Here is a 22,884-nt window from a genome sequence, read left to right on the forward strand (position 1 = left end):
ACTACTGCCTGTGTCTAAGTCGGGTGTGTAGGGTCAGGGTGTAGGGTGTATTTGTGGTGATGGGCTGTGTGTGTATGGTTAGTGATGAGTTGGTGGCACATGCAGTGATGTGGGCTGTTGTGGATAAAATTCCAAGGCCGAAATCTTGTCCCAGTCCGCCCCTGAGTAAAACCTATAGTTTCACCTTTCTACCACAACTGAGCGCGAGGGAGGCGCAAACGCTGCAGCTAGACTGTACAATGACGGTTAGTCGTCCCGCCCAGAAAGTCAGACAGTAACCAGGCTATGCTACAGTGACAGACAGTAGCTCCAGTCCAGAGCGACCTGACAAATCCGATTAGCGCTGTTTTCACCGTTTGTTCCCTCAATCTATTTTGGTTTTACGCAGCTACAGCCTGAACGATGCGATTTTGCGATTTTCCATTTTGTATATACATTTTCTTGTCATTTGGGGCCTTTGGAACACTTTCTGGAAGTTTGAGGCATTGCAACGTGGGTTTATAGATTTATTTCTGGTTGGTGAGTCCATCTGAGTGAGTGGAAGGTGCTAGTCTGCTGCTTTGCAGCGCGCTGCGTGGACAGGACTCCAAACTTTTCCCTGCACGTCCGTGGTAAACTTGGATTACCTCTCTCGCTCCTCCACATCTACTTCCTCTCTCTCATTTCCTGTCCAACTCTCTTTGAAAATATGAGAGATGTCACAGATATAACATCAACAACAACGATCACTTATTGAAATCTACAGCGAGAAGGGGTCTCACGGAAAATGCAGAAGAGCGTGCGATATAATGAGGGCCACGCTCTATATCTGTCGGTTGTCGCGCGCAAAGAGGGCACAAAACGCGGTATCCTGAGCAAGAAGTCTACGGAGAACAGTCGGTGGAACGACAAGTACTTCGCTCTCTACCAGAATGTGCTCTTTTACTTCGACAACGACCAGAGCACGCGGCCCTCTGGGATCTATTTGCTGGAGGGGTGCACGTGCGAGAGGGTTCCCGCGCACAAAGGCTCCGCTGTCAACAAGGAGACCGTGGACAAGCAGCAGGTGGGCTAGGTACCCAAGTTACCATGGTATCTGGTAGTGCAGTGCACCACACATGCTTCTGTGTTTTGGTCTCTGCTCGCAGTGCTGACACAGGTTTGTCTCCCTGTTTTCTTACATAAAACAGATTAAGGACGAGGATTAAGCAGAGAAGGTGCACTTTAGTTGAGAGGAGAGGTTGGCTGGAGGGATGACAATTGATTTCCTCCATATGCTACCTGGAATACATGTAGAATGTGTAGAATATTTCTAAATGTGGCTTTACACTAGACGTGTTGTGATTTTAGAGCATGGCAGCACAGACTACTTTGCCATATCCTCATGACAGTTGCTGTACTATATTCCAATGTAGTGAACTGAAGCTAAATATGGAAATACTAGTCCAGTAGCCACATGAAGAGCTCCATTACTGGCCGACATCTTTTGTTATTGTGATGAGCTGCATGGAGTCAGTAACTGGCAACAGACGTTTTCCTGTTTACTTTACATCCTCACAGTTGGAGAGTGGAGACAGCATGTTCACTTTCTCTGTATACAGTACAGTAGTCTACCTTTGGATATACACATCAATGCAAATGTTTCTTATATAAATATTTTTCCATTCATCTGTATTTGTATATATCTCTGTGTTTCTCAAGCTCTTTGCATACTCAGTATCTGTCTGTGTATCTCCAATGTGTGCCGCTTGACGTCACCTTGGCAAAGTATTCAACCCCTGCCTTTGAAATTACCCCGAAACCAACACCTGCATCCGTGTCCTGTACTAAATATAGGCTACTCACTTCATATTAACATCACTTTACAATCTCTAAATCAGGGGTATCAACATCATTTAGCTTCAAAAATCATGTCCAGGTCCTTGTGCTTATTTCATTTTTATTTTAGTTGAAAACACTAATTAGATCAGAAGTATCAGAAGGGTAGCTCATTGGTGAAAATAGGACAACAACAAAAATCCCCAACACACCACGGCAATCATCATCTAGTAAGACAGTGATTAGCTCATAGCCTGGAGGCACCAGGAAGAGGGATTTGTATTGTCACATCAGATCTGGCCATGTTATCTGAGAGGTTGGTGGTTGCTGGTGTTGGGAACACACATTGATTAGATCACATTTGGCCACATCAGATGCTCCCCGCACCCCATGTCTGACACCGTTATCTAACTCTCACAGCTAGCTCTGGTGGTACTCAGTTGTAGTCATATGTCTCCATTAAACATTGAACAAACCTTATTGCAACATGAGAAATTGCAACTGTAGCATATCACTCTCTTCCCCCCTCAGATTCTGTTACTCCAGTGATTGCATGTTATAAATGAGGTCACTGAACCTCCTGTGTGCACTGTATTCTGCTCAGCTCAGGTGTGTGTGTGAAGTGTGTGTGAAGTGTGTGTGACGTGTGTGATGTGTGTATGATGTGTGCATGTGGCTTATAGCAGAGGTTCCCAATCTAGGGGTCGCACCCCCCAAAGTTATCTGGGGGGGCGTGGAACCTTCCTTGATTTGAGGGGTATTTGCGATTTTATATACCGATCTATAATGACACTTAAATCTGTGATGCGTTTGGCTAGAAACAAGCTGTAAACCGCTGGAGGAAGACGCAACTCTGATGCACATGGGGGATATATGGTTTGTCTTTATGACATTCAGAATCTGAGCTACGACTTAAATTCAAGGAGTTATACAATGTGTGACTCTGTCGCTATCAATTGATATATTCACTTTCTGTAAAAGACTATGTATATTTAAATAGAGGATTAATATAAATTATAATAATAAAACATATTAGGTAGCGGAATAACATCTGGGGAAATCGGGTCTAGACTTTATTTTCCTTATCCATTATTATTTTTATTATCATTAAATAGCCTACCTAAAGGATGTCGTGAGTGTTGTAAAACTATGTGGAATTGCAGGAAATGAGCTTCAATATATAAACACTTTCCTTGGTCCCTCAGATTATACACAATCAAGCTTTTGGTGGTGTATTTAAAAGGCAAAAAAGGGGGCCCTGGGAGACAAAAGTTGGGAATGGGTACCCCTGGTTTATAGTGTGTGTGAGGTCAACGTTTTGACCACGTAGTAGGGAACATGCTCCTTAACAGGTTTGATACAGCTGAGCAACAAACAGGTATAGAACAGTCTTATAACAGTATTATAACAATATATATTATTACAATGTTATTACTAAGGTGTTGTAAACCTAATTAATTTCTACCTGGTGCTTCAGCTTAGCATATTCATGGTACATCCCAAACAATACAGTGTTTGGTCCTGTTGGATAAAGGCCACTTATTGGACAACAAACACACAGCTCCAAAGGCTGCAAAGTGAGAGGGTTTTAAAGACACACACACACACACACATGGACACACACAAACACACACAGACACACACGACACACAACACACACAGACACTCAAACAGTAACACACACGCAAACAGTAACACACACGTGCACACACACACACATTAGATACTTTATTTGAATCCTATGTATCACAATTACAGTCGAAAAGGATTCAAACAGGTCAAAGGTCATGGATATCTGGACACTCATAGATTTAGAAAGCACCCTCTTTTCCATAGGCCTACAGCTAGGCTGCCCATGACCGCACAGAGAAGTACCTTGCAAGCTGCTTTGCCTTTATTAAACATTTAAACCAGACAAAAACATTGCAGATAGCACAAACACACACACACACACTGAGCAGTACAGTTTAGAATATATCGTGCCTAGCAGCAGCCTCATCTCCTTATAGTTGCTGTTGTCATCATTTAAAAACCTTTATCAACTACTGTAGCAACTGTACGTGTCTGGGGGGTTTGGGCTGTGCATTGTGTTATGTCTCTGGTCCTGGTTGTCTGTGTGTGTGTGTGGTGTTGGTCTTGTGAGGTAGTGGAGGATAGCGTGGGTCTCTGTAGCCTTGCTGTGGGCTCTGAGGCCGTAGACTCTGCAGAGAGGGGAGATAGTTCCATGTGAAGGCTCAGTCGCTGGTGAAAAGGCAGGGTTGGGGGGGGGGGTCAGACTGTAAATTAGCGAACAGCAGCAGTTTGGGAATCAGTGTTTCCTTTAATGCTTTTGGGAGGGGGGCGTGCAAAGGACCCTGAAGCAACATTGAGAGCTGCAGATGCAAATGAGGCCAAATAAAGCATGAATTGTTTTATATGGAGGACGAGCAAAGGAGGGTAGGGAGGGGCTGCAAAAATATAGGGAATACTGCCTGCCTGTAAGTGTTCTGTCTCTCTCTCTCTCTCTCGCTCTCTCTCTCTCTCTCTCTCTCTCTCTCTCTGTCTCTCTGTTTTATCTGTTTGTCTGTCTCTGTCTGTCTGTCTCGCTCTCTCTCTCTCTCTCTCTCTCTCTCTCTCTCTCTCTCTCTCTCTCTGTCTCTCTGTTTTATCTGTTTGTCTGTCTCTGTCTGTCTGTCTGTCTCTCTGTCTGTCTCTCTCGCTCTCTTTATTTGTCTCTCTGTCTGCCTCTCTCTCTCTCTGTTTCTCTCTCTGTCTGTCTGTCTCTCTCTGTCTGTCTTTGTCTCTCTGTCTGTCTCTCTATCTGTCTTTCTCTCTCTTTCTGATCTCTCTCTTTATGTAAGTTGTTATATAATATACCTCTCCACAGAGGAAAATTCTTTGTGCTAATAAGATGGCTACTTCAGCGCCAGCCAGTTGGCTGATTTATGGGTTACCATGGTTACCATGGTTGTTGGTTGAAGTGGCACAGTTTTAGAACACATCACACACACACACACACACACACTCTCACACACCCACACATCGCTGTCAACACACCACGCACACCATACACACACAGAAGCACTTCAAGAAATGTTATGTAAGGTAGCCTACAAGTTTTCTCAGAAAGAGGGGGAGAGATAATTAGAGAAAAAGAGAATGAGGGAGAGAATGAGAGATGATAAGGCTAAGAGGAGGCTGGGGAAATAGTGAAAGATGGATGGATTGAGGGAGAGAGAGAGAGAGAGGCTTAAGATGAGTAGAGAGAAATGTAGATGATGAGGAGAGAGAGAAAGGCTGAAGATGAGTAGACAGAAATGTAGATGATGAGGAGAGAGAGAGAGGCTGAAGATGAGTAGACAGAAATGTAGATGATGAGGAGAGAGAGATAGGCTGAAGATGAGTAGAGAGAAATGTAAATGATGAGGAGAGAGAGGCTGAAGATGAGTAGAGAGAAATGTAGATGATGAGGAGAGAGAGGCTGAAGATGAGTAGAGAGAAATGTAGATGATGAGGAGAGAGAGAGAGGCTGAAGATGAGTAGAGAGAAATGTAGATGATGAGGAGAGAGAGGCTGAAGATGAGTAGAGAGAAATGTAGATGATGAGGAGAGAGAGAGGCTGAAGATGAGTAGAGAGAAGTGTAGATGATGAGGAGAGAGAGAGAGGCTGAAGATGAGTAGAGATTAATCTAGATGATGAGGAGAGAGAGAGGCTGAAGATGAGTAGACAGAAATGTAGATGATGAGGAGAGAGAGAGAGGCTGAAGATGAGTAGAGAGAAATGTAGATGATGAGGAGAGAGAGAGAGGCTGAAGATGAGTAGACAGAAATGTAGATGATGAGGAGAGAGAGAGAGGCTGAAGATGAGTAGAGAGAAATGTAGATGATGAGGAGAGAGAGGCTGAAGATGAGTAGAGAGAAGTGTAGATGATGAGGAGAGAGAGAGAGGCTGAAGATGAGGAGAGAGAAATGTAGATGATGAGGAGAGAGAGATAGGCTGAAGATGAGTAGAGAGAAATGTAGATGATGAGGAGAGAGAGAGGCTGAAGATGAGTAGAGAGAAATGTAGATGATGAGGAGAGAGAGGCTGAAGATGAGTAGAGAGAAATGTAGATGATGAGGAGAGAGAGAGAGGCTGAAGATGAGTAGAGAGAAATGTAGATGATGAGGAGAGAGAGAGGCTGAAAATGAGTAGAGAGAAATGTAGATGATGAGGAGAGAGAGAGAGGCTGAAGATGAGTAGAGAGAAATGTAGATGATGAGGAGAGAGAGAGGCTGAAGATGAGTTGAGAGAAATGTAGATGATGAGGAGAGAGAGAGGATGAAGATGAGTAGAGAGTAATGTAGATGATGAGGAGAGAGAGAGGCTGAAGATGAGTAGAGAGAAATGTAGATGATGAGTAGAGAGAGAGAGGCTGAAGATGAGTAGAGAGAAATGTAGATGATGAGGAGAGAGAGAGAGGCTGAAGATGAGTAGAGAGAAATGTAGATGATGAGGAGAGAGAGAGAGGCTGAAGATGAGTAGAGAGAAATGTAGATGATGAGGAGAGAGAGGCTGAAGATGAGTAGAGAGAAATGTAGATGATGAGGAGAGAGAGAGAGGCTGAAGATGAGTAGAGAGAAATGTAGATGATGAGGAGAGAGAGAGAGGCTGAAGATGAGTAGAGAGAAATGTAGATGATGAGGAGAGAGAGAGAGGCTGAAGATGAGTAGACAGAAATGTAGATGATGAGGAGAGAGAGAGAGGCTGAAGATGAGTAGAGAGAAATGTAGATGATGAGGAGAGAGAGGCTGAAGATGAGTAGAGAGAAGTGTAGATGATGAGGAGAGAGAGGCTGAAGATGAGTAGACAGAAATGTAGATGATGAGGAGAGAGAGAGAGGCTGAAGATGAGTAGACAGAAATGTAGATGATGAGGAGAGAGAGAGAGGCTGAAGATGAGTAGAGAGAAATGTAGATGATAAGGAGAGAGAGAGAGAGGCTGAAGATGAGTAGACAGAAATGTAGATGATGAGGAGAGAGAGAGAGGCTGAAGATGAGTAGAGAGAAATGTAGATGATGAGGAGAGAGGGGCTGAAGATGAGTAGAGAGAAATGTAGATGATGAGGAGAGAGAGGCTGAAGATGAGTAGAGAGAAATGTAGATGATGAGGGAGAGAGAGAGGCTGAAGATGAGTAGAGAGAAGTGTAGATGATGAGGAGAGAGAGAGAGGCTGAAGATGAGTAGACAGAAATGTAGATGATGAGGAGAGAGAGAGAGGCTGAAGATGAGTAGAGAGAAATGTAGATGATGAGGAGAGAGAGGCTGAAGATGAGTAGAGAGAAGTGTAGATGATGAGGAGAGAGAGAGAGGCTGAAGATGAGTAGAGAGAAATGTAGATGATGAGGAGAGAGAGAGAGGCTGAAGATGAGTAGAGAGAAATGTAGATGATGAGGAGAGAGAGAGGCTGAAGATGAGTAGAGAGAAATGTAGATGATGAGGAGAGAGAGATAGGCTGAAGATGAGTAGAGAGAAATGTAGATGATGAGGAGAGAGAGGAGGCTGAAGATTAGTAGAGAGAAATGTAGATGATGAGGGAGAGAGAGGCTGAAGATGAGTAGAGAGAAATGTAGATGATGAGGAGAGAGAGAGAGGCTGAAGATGAGTAGAGAGAAATGTAGATGATGAGGAGAGAGAGAGGCTGAAAATGAGTAGAGAGAAATGTAGATGATGAGGAGAGAGAGAGAGGCTGAAGATGAGTAGAGAGAAATGTAGATGATGAGGAGAGAGAGAGGCTGAAGATGAGTTGAGAGAAATGTAGATGATGAGGAGAGAGAGAGGATGAAGATGAGTAGAGAGTAATGTAGATGATGAGGAGAGAGAGAGGCTGAAGATGAGTAGAGAGAAATGTAGATGATGAGTAGAGAGAGAGAGGCTGAAGATGAGTAGAGAGAAATGTAGATGATGAGGAGAGAGAGAGAGGCTGAAGATGAGTAGAGAGAAATGTAGATGATGAGGAGAGAGAGAGAGGCTGAAGCTGAGTAGAGAGAAATGTAGATGATGAGGGAGAGAGAGGCTGAAGATGAGTAGAGAGAAATGTAGATGATGAGGAGAGAGAGAGAGGCTGAAGATGAGTAGAGAGAAATGTAGATGATGAGGAGAGAGAGAGAGGCTGAAGATGAGTAGAGAGAAATGTAGATGATGAGGAGAGAGAGAGAGGCTGAAGATGAGTAGACAGAAATGTAGATGATGAGGAGAGAGAGAGAGGCTGAAGATGAGTAGAGAGAAATGTAGATGATGAGGAGAGAGAGGCTGAAGATGAGTAGACAGAAATGTAGATGATGAGGAGAGAGAGAGAGGCTGAAGATGAGTAGACAGAAATGTAGATGATGAGGAGAGAGAGAGAGGCTGAAGATGAGTAGAGAGAAATGTAGATGATAAGGAGAGAGAGAGAGAGGCTGAAGATGAGTAGACAGAAATGTAGATGATGAGGAGAGAGAGAGAGGCTGAAGATGAGTAGAGAGAAATGTAGATGATGAGGAGAGAGAGGCTGAAGATGAGTAGAGAGAAATGTAGATGATGAGGAGAGAGAGGCTGAAGATGAGTAGAGAGAAATGTAGATGATGAGGAGAGAGAGAGGCTGAAGATGAGTAGAGAGAAATGTAGATGATGAGGAGAGAGAGAGGCTGAAGATGAGTAGAGAGAAATGTAGATGATGAGGAGAGAGAGAGGCTGAAGATGAATAGACAGAAATGTAGATGATGAGGAGAGAGAGAGAGGCTGAAGATGAGTAGAGAGAAATGTAGATGATGAGGAGAGAGAGGCTGAAGATGAGTAGAGAGAAGTGTAGATGATGAGGAGAGAGAGGCTGAAGATGAGTAGACAGAAATGTAGATGATGAGGAGAGAGAGAGAGGCTGAAGATGAGTAGAGAGAAATGTAGATGATGAGGAGAGAGAGAGGCTGAAGATGAGTAGACAGAAATGTAGATGATGAGGAGAGAGAGAGAGGCTGAAGATGAGTAGAGAGAAATGTAGATGATGAGGAGAGAGAGAGGCTGAAGATGAGTAGAGAGAAATGTAGATGATGAGGAGAGAGAGAGAGGCTGAAGATGAGTAGAGAGAAATGTAGATGATAAGGAGAGAGAGAGAGAGGCTGAAGATGAGTAGACAGAAATGTAGATGATGAGGAGAGAGAGAGAGGCTGAAGATGAGTAGAGAGAAATGTAGATGATGAGGAGAGAGAGGCTGAAGATGAGTAGAGAGAAATGTAGATGATGAGGAGAGAGAGAGGCTGAAGATGAGTAGAGAGAAATGTAGATGATGAGGAGAGAGAGAGAGGCTGAAGATGAGTAGAGAGAAATGTAGATGATGAGGAGAGAGAGAGAGGCTGAAGATGAGTAGAAAGAAATGTAGATGATGAGGAGAGAGAGAGAGGCTGAAGATGAGTAGAGAGAAATGTAGATGATGAGGAGAGAGAGGCTGAAGATGATTAGAGAGAAATGTAGATGATGAGGAGAGAGAGAGAGGCTGAAGATGAGTAGAGAGAAATGTAGATGAGGAGAGAGAGAGAGGCTGAAGATGAGTAGAGAGAAATGTAGATGATGAGGAGAGAGAGAGAGGCTGAAGATGAGTAGAGAGAAATGTAGATGATGAGGAGAGAGAGGCTGAAGATGAGTAGAGAGAAATGTAGATGATGAGGAGAGAGAGAGGCTGAAGATGAGTAGAGAGAAATGTAGATGATGAGGAGAGAGAGAGGCTGAAGATGAGTAGAGAGAAATGTAGATGATGAGGAGAGAGAGAGCGCACTGGGATGTGATTGACAGTATTTATTATGATGAGAAGAGGAGGAGGGACTGAAGGGAGGGTTTTAGAGGTTTTGTGTGTGAAACTCTGCTGTGATGGTGTCTGACTGACTGTGACAGTTACAGAGAGACTGAGAGAAGATGAGAGACCATTTTGCTAGGCCAAGTAAAGCAATGAAACTACATTTAGAACCAGCATATAATACCACAAAAATCAACCAGAGAGAGAGAGGGGCGGTTGGGGGGCATGTGTGTGTTTTGTTGCTGTAAACAGCCATGATAGCCAGCTAACCAGCAGAAATCATTCATCTGTCCTCACATTAACACACACATTAAAATGCATGAACACACACACATTCACACACACAAGACCTGGGTTCAAATACTATTTAAAATATCTGTTACTTTCACATACTTTCAAAGTGAGTATTCAGAAATATTTTTAGACAAGTAGTTGAATATTTTAATGTATTTGGAAATACTCAAATACACACCCATGCATTTATCCCAGGTATTTGAAAATAGTATAACAAATAAGTATTTTAAAATACCCTTGAATTCAATTTGGTAGACTATTTGTTTTTTACAAATAACCATTCAAATACTAAAATAAAAGTACTTGTTTTGGGGTAAATACTAAAATAAAAGTACTCTCTCTCTCATTGATATCCCCCAGCTGACAGCAGGCCTTTGGCTGGGGAGGCCGGATTAACAGCAGTAAGAAGCTGCACAAGCCCTGGTCGTTATGTAACCTGCACACACAAATACATACACACACACATATACACACACAACACAAACAAGCCCTTAAGCCTCTCTCTGGTCTCTTAACAGGCAAACACGGTAGTGTCTCTTACCCGCTTATATACATACACATTTTTCTATCATCTGATTTTATTTGATATAAACAACAGCTTGTGGTGGAATTTGAATCTAATTCTATGAAAACATATTGTCATTGAGTCCAGCATTTTATGTATCGGATACAGATTCACATCTTTATTTTCTAAATAAGCAGATCAGTGGTGACATTAGATTAATAATTGTATTAAATTACATTCTAATTTAAAATAGAAATTGAACATTCAAAATGTAACAATATTGTCAAATAGAATAGAATAGAGACATTCTTTTCACAGTCTTTCTTACATAAACAGTCACTCTCCTTTCCTACCAAGGAATGGGTGGGCAGAACACAGTAGTTACCCAGCAGACATGTCCACATTGACACAATGATTTGATTTGATTTGATTTGATTGACAATGTGGGCCCAGTCCGGGCTAAAATATTGTCCCCATGTGGGCTGCCCACATTAGGTCGATGAGCCTTTGCTATTTAATAGGAATTTATTAATTGGGCTGATGTGGGATTGCTGTGGACTAGCCCGTGCCCACCTTGCCCACTGAATATCCATATGGGGCCATATGGGTAAATAAGACAATTGTTTATTTTGCAGGAAACCTGGTTCTGTACTATGACCTTTATAGCACTCTCCTGTTCTCTCTAATGTGTTTTGGTCAGTGAACTGAGTCACAGATAGAAGGGGTCATTTGGGACGACATTTCCTGCTTTTCATGCCCAGTGGCAAGGACTCAAGAAATGTTCTCTACATTTTTTTTAACGTTTTAAACAATTAACTCATTCTTTATATTCTGAGAGTATTGTTTATGTGGTGGGAACGCCTAACATGGAGGAAATTGCGTGTTAATCGGATTCCTGTCAGAGAAAGAGAAACTTGTGTATGTGTCTACGTGTGTGTGTGTGTGTGTGTGTGTGTGTGTGTCTATGTGTGTGTGTGAATCAAATTTTCAAATTTATTTTTATATAGCCCTTCGTACATCAGCTGATATTCTCAAAGTGCTGTACAGAAACCCAGCCTAAAACCCCAAACAGCAAGCAAAGCATGTGAAAGAAGCACGGTGGCTAGGAAAAACTCCCTAGGAAAAACTCCCTAGAAAGGCCAAAAACCTAGGAAGAAACCTAGAGAGGAACCAGGCTATGAGGGGTGGCCAGTCCTCTTCTGGCTGTGCAGGGTGGATATTATAACAGAACATGGTCAAAATGTTAAAATGTTAAAATGTTCATAAATGACCAGCATGGTCAAATAATAATAATCATAGTAGTTGTCGAGGGTGCAACAAGCACGTCCGGTGAACAGGTCAGGGTTCCATAGCCGCAGGCAGAACAGTTGAAACTGGAGCAGCAGCACGGCCAGGTGGACTGGGGACAGCAAGGAGTCATCATACCAGGTAGTCCTGAGGCATGGTCCTAGGGCTCAGGTCCTCCGAGAGAAAGACAGAAAGAGAGAAAGAGAGAATTAGAGAGAGCATATTTAAATACACACAGGACACCGGATAAGACAAGAGAAATACTCCAGATGTAACAGACTGACCCTAGCCCCCCGACACATAAACTACTGCAGCATAAATACTGGAGGCTGAGACAGGAGGGATCAGAAGACACTGTGTGTCTATGTGTGTGTGAATGTGTGTGAATGTGTGTGAATGTGTGCGTGTGTGTGTGAATGTGTGCGTGCTTGTGTGGCATTCCAGGACATGCTGCTGTGCAAATCAAACACTTCTGAAAGCACTACAACCATCCCCTCTTTTATGCTACTGCTACTCTCTGTTCATCATATATGCATAGTCACTTTAACCATATCTACATGTACATACTACCTCAATCAGCCTGACTAACCGGTGCCTGTATGTAGCCTCACTACTGTTATAGACTCGCTACTGTATATAGCCTCGCAACTGTCTTTTTTACTGTTGTTTTTATTTCTTTACTTACCCATTGTTCACCTAATACCTTTTTTCCACTATTGGTTAGAGCCTGTAAGTAAGCATTTCACTGTAAGGTCTACACCTGTTGTATTCGGTGCACGTGACCAATAAACTTTGATTTGATTTGATCTGATACCTGCAATTGATTGAGTAGCACCTTCACATGTTGATTCTATTTCCTGTTTACTTCCTTGTAATAGTATTTCTGTTTCCTGTTTCCTCCAGCACTACTTCCTGGTGGTGTTTGGCCATGACGGTCAGAAGCCTCTGGAGCTGCGGACAGAGGAGGAGTCAGAATGCAACAAGTGGGTGGAGTATATCCAACAGGCCAGGTAAGAGGGTGGAGTCTATCCAACAACAAAACCTCAACACCTCTTTACAAGAGGTAGCAGCTAGGGGCTAGGGGAAGGATATGAGTTAGGGCTTGATTTGGGTCTGGCTTACTTGTTGTACTCATGACACATGTAAATTCAACAGCTGACTCTCCCCTACGTAGACAGTGTGGCTTGATCTACTCTAAGACACACAGTGACTGTATAGTGATCCACACGCTAAACACACACACACACACAATCCCCTCTCCACATGTCTGCTCCATTTGTAAGAGGTGTGTGTGTGTGTGTGTGTGTGTGTGTGTGTGTGTGTGTGTGTGTGTGTGTATGTGTGTGTGTGTGTGTGTGTGTGTGTGTGTGTGTGTGTGTGTGTGTGTGTGTGTGTGTGTGTGTGTGTGTGTGTGTGTGTTGTGGTGGCTAATTTCTGCATTACCAAATGAGGAGAGTTACAAACTTCACACACCAATCAGAGTTATACTTAAACTACATCTTTAATAATAAGAGCTTTGCAAAAGCACTTTGACTTTCAATGTTGCGCTATCTCTAATGAACCATTGCAAGTGTCAACACAAAAGTACAAAGATCTTTTATAGCCAAGATACACCCCTCTCAACGTACATGACGAACCACAGATACATAGAATGGGTCACAAGGCTAAGTTTTGTATGAAAGATATCTATAAAACAAAGCAGACAGCAACTGCTGTGTCAACAGTGTTCATTGTATAGACCAGAGTCTGGTCCTCCTACTCCAAACTGGAACCGTCTCTCCCTGGTACGGTATAGAACAGAACCATTAGCTCATGTCCTCTGGAATGCTCTTTAGGCTTTATTACCCAAAGACATCATAAATCTCCTCTGTCAGTGCTATCTCATAGAGGCCCATCCTCAGTAAGATACACACACATATGTAGACAATGTTCCATTCTGTCCTCTTCCCTTTCTGATATTCTGCATAGCACCAGGGACATGTGAAAGACAAGCCTGACCTCTCCCCTCTCTGGGCCCCAAGTGACTGAGCCCTAGATAAGGGAAGACGTGCAACTGTCAACACCAAAGTCCAAAGGGATACATTCTAATGACAAGTATCTCACATAAGCATATTATGCAAATAAAACATCTTAATTATCTATGTTACCCAACTAATTCTGATTCATCCGCCACAGTGTGTGTGTGTGTGTGTGTGTGTGTGTGTGTGTGTGTGTGTGTGTGTGTGTGGTGTGTGTGTGTGTGTGTGTGTGTGTGTGTGTGTGTGTGTGTGTGTGTGTGTGTGTGTGTGTCTGTGCGTGCTCTGCTCAGAGCAGTTCACATTTAGGTCACATTTTGGTGCTGTACTGCCACAGTGATTACAACACAGCCCTGACCTCAACACTCTGCCTCGCTCTCTCTGTCTCTTCTCTTGATCCCACTAATCATAACATCTCTGTCTCGCTCTCTCTACACCTCCCTCCCCTCCCTCCCTCCCTCCCTCCCTCCCTCCCTCCCTCCCTCCCTCCCTCCCTCCCTCCCAGAGACTACCACTGAACTAGATGTGTATGTTCTGCTGTTACTAATTAACATTGATGGATTATGAATAAATTAATGCTATAATGTTAACTTTGAAAATGATGTTTCTTGGTAATATGTATCAAGCGTAATGCTTTTGGGATGTTCACTGTGCAATGTTCACCATGTCAACTTAGTTTTAACATTCAACACTTACCATTCCACCTCTAGTTACTCTGACATCATCATTGAACGCGAGGTCCTGATGCAGAAGTACATCCACCTGGTCCTGATCATGGAGACAGAGAAGGTGGCAGCCAACCAGCTACGCACCCAGCTAGAGGACCAGGACACAGAGATAGAGAGGCTGAAAGCAGAGGTACACACACTCATACACATACATACATACATGCATACATGCATACATACATACATACATACATACATACATACATACATACATACATACATACATACATACATACATACATACATACATACATACATACATACATACATACATACATACACATGCACACCGCACACACATACGCAGCCACACACACATAGCCAGTGGTGGACAAATTACCCAATGGTCATACTTGAGTAAAAGTATAGATACCTTAATGGAAAGTTACTCAAGTAAAAGTGGAAGTCACCCAGTAAAATATTACTTTAGTAAAAGTCTAAAAGTATTTGGTTCAAAATATGCTTAAGTATCAAAAGTAAAAGTATCAATCATTTCAAATCCCTTATATTAAGCAAAGCAGACAGCACCATTTTCTTGTTTTTAAAATTTACGGATAGCCAAAGGCACACTCCAACACTCAGACATAATTTATAAAAGATGTATTTGTGTTTAGTGAGTCCACCAGATCAGAGGCAGTAGATGACATGGGATGTTCTCTTGATAAGTGTGTAAATTGGACCATTTTCCTGTCCTGCTAAGCATTCAAAATGTAACGAGTACTTTTGGGTGTCATGGAAAATGTATGGAGTAAAAAGTACATCATTTTCTTTAGGAATGTAGTGAAGTAAAAGTAAAAGTTGCCCCAAATATAAATAGTAACGTAAAGTACAGATAACCCCCAAAAAACTACTTGAGTACTTTACACCAATGCCCCACGCACACATATACACACACAGATACACACACATACACACACATACACACACACACACACACACACACACACACACACACACACACACACACACACACACACACACACACACACACACACACACACACACACACACACACACACATACGCACACACACATACACACACACTCACATGGATCTGACTGTTGACTGTGTTCTTTGAGATCGTACTGTTGAATAAGGAAAAGGAAAGGATGCTGCCTTGGCAGACTAATCAAGAGGAGGAGGATCCAGACATTAAAAAGATCAAAAAGGTATCAGCAATTGTCTTTACGGTATTTGATTACTTTCCCTCAAGGTTTTGATAGGTATTCTGACCTATATTTATGTGTGTATTCTGACCGGTGTGTCCTGTCTCCCCTCCAGGTCCAGAGTTTCATGCGAGGCTGGCTGTGTCGGAGGAAGTGGAAGATCATTGTTCAGGACTACATCTGTTCTCCACAAGCTGAGAACATGAGGAAGAGGAACCACATCGTATTTAACATGGTGGAGGCAGAGACAGAGTACGTATGCCAGCTCTCTGTCCTGGTCAACTTCTTCCTCAGACCACTACGTATGGCCGCCAGCTCCAAGAAACCTCCCATCAGCCACGATGACGTCAGCAGCATCTTCCTCAACAGGTAACACACATACATATGAAAGCATCTTCTTCACCTGGTAGGCCTGAGATCTCAACTACATCTCTTCTTCTTCTCTCTGTCCTCAGTGAGACCATCATGTTCCTCCATGAGATCTTCCACCAGGGGCTGAAGGCTCGGATAGCCAACTGGCCCACTCTGGTGCTGGGTGAGTAGAGTGCTCAAACAGTGGGTTATTTAATGCTGACCTCTTCGATTATCAATATGGAATCGTCTTGTGACCTGTTCTATCAATGTATTGTATTTCTAGGATCTGTGCATGAATCTAGCTATGAACAAAAATATGAATGTAGCAAGTAAAGTGTTGGTCCCATGTTTCATGAGCTGAAATAAAAGATCCCATGTATTTTCGATACACAAAAAAATGTGTGCACAAATCAAATCCAATTTTATTGGTCACATACACAAGGTTAGCAGATGTTAATGCGAATGTAGCGAAATGTTTGTGCTTCTAGTTCCGACCATGCTGTAATATCTAACAAGTAATCTAACAATTTCACAACAACTACTTTTTACACATAAGTGTAAAGGAATGAATAAGAATATGTACATACAAATATATGGATGAGCGATGGCCAAACGGCATAGGCAAGATGCAGTAGATGGTATAGAGTACAGTATATACATATGAGATGAGTAATGTAGGGTATGTAGGCATTATATAAAGTGGCATTGTTTAAAGTGACTAGTGATACATTTATTACATCCAATTTTAATTATTAAAGTGGCTAGAGATTTCAGTCAGTATGTTGGCAGCAGCCACTCAATGTTAGTGATGGCTGTTTAACAGTCTGATGTCCTTGAGATAGAAGCTGTTTTTCAGTCTCTCGGTGCCAGCTTTGATGCACCTGTACACCTCGCCTTCTGGATGATAGCGGGGTGAACAGGCAGTGGCTCAGGTGGTTGTTGTCCTTGATGATCTTTTTGGCCTTCCTGTGACATCGGGTGGTGTAGGTGTCCTGGAGGGCAGGTAGTTTGCCCCTGGTGATGCGTTGTGCAGACCTCACTACCCTCTGGAGAGCCTTACATTTGTGGGGGGAGCAGTTGCCGTACCAGGCGGTGATACAGTCCGACAGGATGCTCTCGATTGTGCATCTGTAAAAACTTGTGAGTGTTTTTGGTGACAAGCCAAATTTCTTCAGCCTCCTGAGGTTGAAGAGGAACTGCTGCGCCTTCTTCACCACGCTGTCTGTGTGGGTGGACCATTTCCATTTGTCCGTGATGTGTACGCCGAGGGACTTAAAACTTTCCACCTTCTCCACTGCTGTCCCGTCGATGTGGATAGGTGGGTGCTCCCTCTGCTGTTTCTTGAAGTCCACGATCATCTCCTTTGTTTTTTTGACGTTGAGTGAGAGGTTATTTTCCTGACACCACACTCCGAGGGCCCTTACCTCCTCCCTGTAGGCCATCTCGTCGTTGTTGGTAATCAAGCCTACCACTGTAGTGTCGTCTGCAAACCTGATGATTGAGTTGGAGGCATGCATGGCCACTCAGTCATGGGTGAACAGGGAGTACAGGAGAGGGCTGAGAATGCACCCTTGTGGGGCCCCAGTGTTGAGGATCAGCGGGGTGGAGATGTTGTTTCCTACCCTTACCACCTGGTGGGCGTCCCGTCAGGAAATCCAGGACCAAGTTGCACAGGGCGGGTCTGGGTCTCGAGCTTAATGACGAGTTTGGAGGGTGCTATGGTGTTAAATGCTGAGCTGTAGTCGATGAACCGCATTCTTACATAGGTATTCCTCTTGTCCAGATGGGATAGGGCAGTGTGATATTGCGTTGTCTGTGGACCTATTGGGGCGGTAAGCAAATTGGAGTGGGTCTAGGGTGTCAGGTAGGGTGGAGGTGATATGATCCTTGACTAGTCTCTCAAGGGACTTCATGATGATGGAAGTGATAGTCGTTTAGCTCAGTTACCTTAGCTTTCTTGGGGAAAGGAACACTGGTGGCCCTCTTGAAGCATGTGGGGACAACAGACTGGGATAGGGATTGATTGAATATGTCCGTAAACACACCAGCCAGCTGGTCTGCGCATGCTCTGAGGACGCGGTACGAATGCCGTCTGGGCCGGCAGCCTTGCGAGGGTTAACATGTTTAAATGTTTTACTCACGTTGGCTGCGGTGAAGGAGAGCCCACAGGTTTTGGTAGTGGGCCGTGTATTGTCCTCAAAGCGGGCAAAGAAGTTATTTAGTTTTTGTGGGAGCAAGACATCGGGGTCCGCGACAGGGCTGGTTTTCTTTTTGTAGTCCATGATTGACTGTAGACCTTGCCACATACCTCTCGTGTCTGAGCCGTTGAATTGCGACTCTACTTTGTCTCTATACTGACGTTTAGGTTGTTTGATTGCCTTGCGGAGGGAATAGCTACACTGTTTGTATTCGGTCATGTTTCCGGTCGCCTTGCCCTGATTAAAAGCAGTGGTTCGCGCTTTCAGTTTTGCGCGAATGCTGCCATCAAGCCACGGTTTCTGGTTGGGGAAGGTTTTAATAGTTGCCGTGGGTACAACATCACCAATGCACTTGCTAATAAACTCGCTCTCCGAATCAGCGTATACATCAATGTTGTTGTTCGACGCTATCCGGGAATATATCCCAGTCTACGTGATCAAAGCAATCTTGAAGCATGGAATCAGATTGGTCGGACCAGAGTTGAACAGACCTGAGCACAGGCGTTTCCTGTTTTAGTTTCTGTCTATAGGCTGGGAGCAACAAAATGGAGTCGTGGTCTGATTTGCCGAAAGGAGCGCAAGGGAGGGCTTTGTATGCGTCGGCGAAGTTAGAGTAACAATGATCCAGAATTTTGCCAGCCCAGGTCGCGCATTCTATATATGCTGATAAAATTTAGGGAGCCTTGTTTTCAGATTAGCCTTGTTAAAATCCCCAGCTACAATAAATGCAGCCTCAGGATATGTGGTTTCCAGTTTACATAAATTTGTTTACATCACTGTTAGTGAGCATTTCTCCTTTGCCAAGATAATCCATCCACCTGACAAGTGTGGCATGTCAAGAAGATGATTAAACACTATGATCATTACACAGGTGCACCTTGTGCTGGGGGCAATAATAGGCCACTGTAAAATGTGCAGTTTTGTCACACAACACAATGCCACAGATGTCTGAAGTTATGAGTGAGTGTGCAATTGGAATGCTGACTGAATGTCCACCAGAGCTGTTGCCAGAGAATTAACACATTTCTCAACCATAAGCCGAGGTGGCTTTGTCATTTTAGAGAATTTGGCAGTACGTCCAACCGGCCTCACAACTGCAGACCACCTGTAACCACGCCAGCCCAGGACCTTCACATCCAAGTTCTTCACCTGCGGGATCGTCTAAGACCAGCTACCCAGACAGCTGATTAAACTGTGGGTTTGCACAACTGAAGAATTCCTGCTCAAACTGTTAGAAACCTCAGGAAAGCCTCAGGAAAGCTCATCTGTGTGCTCGTCTTCCTCACCAGGGACTCATATCTTCTTTGTTTTTTTTTACAGCTTTTCTGCTTCATATACATACATTTTACATATACATGTTACTTTTATATAAAGCAATCAGATAACAATAATACATTACCAAACATAAACTCTTTAATCCCACCCCTCAGCCACTCTCAGCCCATCCCACCTATCACCATAGACCACCCTCGTTTGGTTTCCATGTGCCATATATTTTTAAATTGTGCTGTTTTACATACATTTTGATCCTTTAATTGTATAATATCCATAGATTGTGAGCTAAAGATTCAAATCTTTCCCACAAGTATTATTATATTATTTATTGACTGACTATGGCTTTCCAAATCGCTCAACACTGCTATTTGTAAGGTTCATTTTGAGTGAAAGTTGTGATATTTATTACCGTTCCTGAACCTGTGACCAGAAACAAGTTACATAGGGGCAATACCATAATACATTTCTAGTGATTCTGTCTCTTTGTGTCATAAATGTTGAAGCCGTGTTGAAGAGACCAAACTGCATGCGGAATGTGGATACTCATCTTTTAATATAATTAAGTAAAGTATACACAGAAAACAATAAACATTCACGACAGGCTACATACGAACAAAACGAATAGCAGTGTTAACTCAACCACCCACAAACCCAAGTGACAAACATACTCCTAATTATATGACTCCCAATCAGGAACAACGATAACCAGCTGTCCCTGATCGGGAGCCACACAGACCCACATAGAAACACAACGCCCAGAACACACATACACAGACATACTCTGCCACGTCCTGACCAAAAACTACACAACAACACCCTCTGCTGACAGTACCCCCCCCCCCCCCCCTAAAGGTGCATACCCCGAATGCACCTAAAAAAGAAACCACAAAATCCCCCAAAACCACAACAAAAACAAATACAAATACCCCCCTAAACAATAAGGGAGGGAAGGGAGGGTGGCTGCCGTCAACGACGGCACTGTGCTACACCCCCCCCTCCCCAACCCACCTATCCTGGAGGCCTCCTGCCCTCCAGGTTGTAAGCAGACTCATTGGGGTCCGGGTCATAGACAGACTCACTCCGTTGTGGCTCATGGGCAGACTCTTTCCATTCCAGGTCGTAGGCATACTCCCTCCGGTTAACGCTGTAGGCAGACTCATTGGGTTCTGGGTCATAGGCAGATTCTTTTAGTTCACAGTTAATTATATTTATTTCCGGATCGTAGGCAGACTCACCCGGTTCCGGGTCGCAGGCAGACCCCTTCGGTTCCGGGTCGCAGGCAGACCCCTTCGGTTCCGGGTCGCAGGCAGACCCCTTCGGTTCCGGACTGCACACTGGTGCCGGATACTCTGGACTGCACACTGGTGCCGGATACTCTGGACTGCACACTGGTGCCGGATACTCTGGACTGCACACTGGTGCCGGATACTCTGGACTGCACACTGGTGCCGGATACTCTGGACTGCACACTGGTGCCGGATACTCTGGACTGCACACTGGTGCCGGATACTCTGGACTGCACACTGGTGCCGGGCTCTCGAGGCTGGGCTGACGCACTGGACGCCTGATGCGTGGGGCTGGTAGAGGAGGTACCAGGCTGGATACACGCACCCCAGGACTAGTGCGAGAACAGGCTGAACAGGACTAGGCTGACTAATGGGAAGCTTGGTCCGGGTTGCTGGTATGGTCGTGCCAGACTGGAGGTACTCACTTCCGGGATAGCACGAGAGGCGGGAACCGGAAAGACTCGGCCATGGAGGCGCACAGGTGGCCGTGACCGCACCGCCTGCACAACCCGTCCTGGCTGGAACTAGCAGCTCTGTACGAGCGGGGTGCTGGTACAGGGCGAACTGGGCTGTGCAGGGGCCTGATGGTTGCCGTACGTAGAGCGGGCGTAGGGTAGCCTGGTCCTAGGAGGCGTACCGGCGACCAGACGCGCTGCGCAGGCACCCTCCTACCAGGCTGGATGCCCACTCTAGCACGGCATCTGCGAGGGGCTGGAATGGCGGGCACCGGACTGTGCGTGCGTATGGGCGAGATAGTGCGCACTTCAGCGAAACACGGTGCCCTCCACCTCATACGCTCCTCCATATACTCACGGGTAGCTGGCTTATGGCTCTTCTTAGGCCTAGCCAAACTACCCGTATGCCCCCCACAAAAAAATGATTGGGGGTGCCTCTCCGGCTTCTTCGCCAGCGCGTTCCTAGCCTCATGTCGCCTCCTCTCTGCCTTAGCTTCCTCCAACTCCTCCCGTGGGCGACGGTATTCCCCAGGCTGGTGCCAAGGTCCAGCCCCGTCCAGAATCTCTTCCCAAGTCCATTCTTCACCATAGTCCATATAATTAGTGTTCCTCTTCTCCTTTTTCCGCTGCTTGGTCTTGTTGTGGTGGGTGGTTCTGTCATAAATGTTGAAGCTGTGTTGAAGAGACCAAACTGCATGCGGAATGTGGATATCTTTTAATATAATTAAGTAAAGTATACACAGAAAACACTCACAACACGCTAACAGGCTACATATGAACAAAACGAATAGCAGTGTTAACTCAACCACCCACAAACCCAAGTGACAAACATACTCCTAATTATATGACTCCCAATCAAGAACAACGATAACCAGCTGTCCCTGATCGGGAGCCACACAGACCCACATAGAAACACAACACCCAGAACATACATACACAGACATACTCTGCCACGTCCTGACCAAAAACTACACAACAACACCCTCTGCTGGTCAGGACGTGACACTTTGCAAAATCTACAGAGCTGAGATTGTTGTATGCCCCATATACAGTTGAAGTCGGAAGTTTACATACAAATTAGCCAAATTCATTTAAACTCAGATTTTCACAATTCCTGACATTTAATCCCAGTAAAAATTCCCTGTCAGTTAGGTTAGGATCACCACTTTATTTTAAGAATTTGAAATGTCAGAATAATAGTAGAGACAATTATTTATTTCAGCTTTCATTTCTTTGATCACATTCCCAGTGGGTCAGACGTTTACATACACTCTCAATTAGTATTTGGTAGAATTGCCTTTAAATTGTTTAACTTGGGTCAAACGTTTAGGGTAGCCTTCCACAAGCTTCCCACAATAGTTGGGTGAATTTTGGCCCATTCCTCCTGACGGAGCTGGTGTAACTGAGTAAGGTTTGTAGGCCTCCTTGCTCGTACACGCTTTTTCAGTTCTGCTCACAAATGTTTTATAGGCTTGAGGTCAGGGCTTTGTGATGGCCACTCCAATACCTTGACTTTGTTGTCCTTAAGCCATTTTGCCACAACTTTGGAAGTATGCTTGGGTCATTGTCCATTTGGAAGACCCATTTGCGACCAAGCTTTAACTTCCTGACTGATGTCTTGAGATGTTGCTTCAATATATCCACATAATTTTCCACCCTCATGATGTCATCTATTTTGTGAAGTGCACCAGTCCCTCCTGCAGCAAAGCACCCCCACAACATGATGCTGCCACCCCCGTG

General features: G+C 44.2%; 1 protein-coding gene across 4 annotated transcripts in view; it reads left to right on the forward strand.

Moving 5' to 3' along the window:
• Nucleotides 1-275: 275 nt before the first annotated feature.
• The window catches only part of LOC106568132 (ras-specific guanine nucleotide-releasing factor 2), a 74,223-nt gene continuing 51,614 nt past the window's right edge, over nt 276-22,884 (forward strand). For all 4 annotated transcript variants that reach the window (XR_014380190.1, XM_082960476.1, XM_082960477.1 and 1 more), the window contains exons 1-6: nt 276-1,045; nt 12,570-12,676; nt 14,392-14,539; nt 15,490-15,579; nt 15,692-15,945; nt 16,032-16,111. Coding sequence is in view for 3 of the 4 variants with exons in the window: in XM_082960476.1 (XP_082816602.1) it covers nt 767-1,045; nt 12,570-12,676; nt 14,392-14,539; nt 15,490-15,579; nt 15,692-15,945; nt 16,032-16,111 (958 nt within the window). In the remaining variant the exon portion in view is untranslated. The remainder of the gene's footprint in view (nt 1,046-12,569; nt 12,677-14,391; nt 14,540-15,489; nt 15,580-15,691; nt 15,946-16,031; nt 16,112-22,884) is intronic.

This window comes from Salmo salar, chromosome 13 (genome assembly GCF_965601325.2).
Source record: "Salmo salar chromosome 13, fSalSal1, whole genome shotgun sequence".
Lineage (NCBI taxonomy): Eukaryota > Metazoa > Chordata > Actinopteri > Salmoniformes > Salmonidae > Salmo > Salmo salar.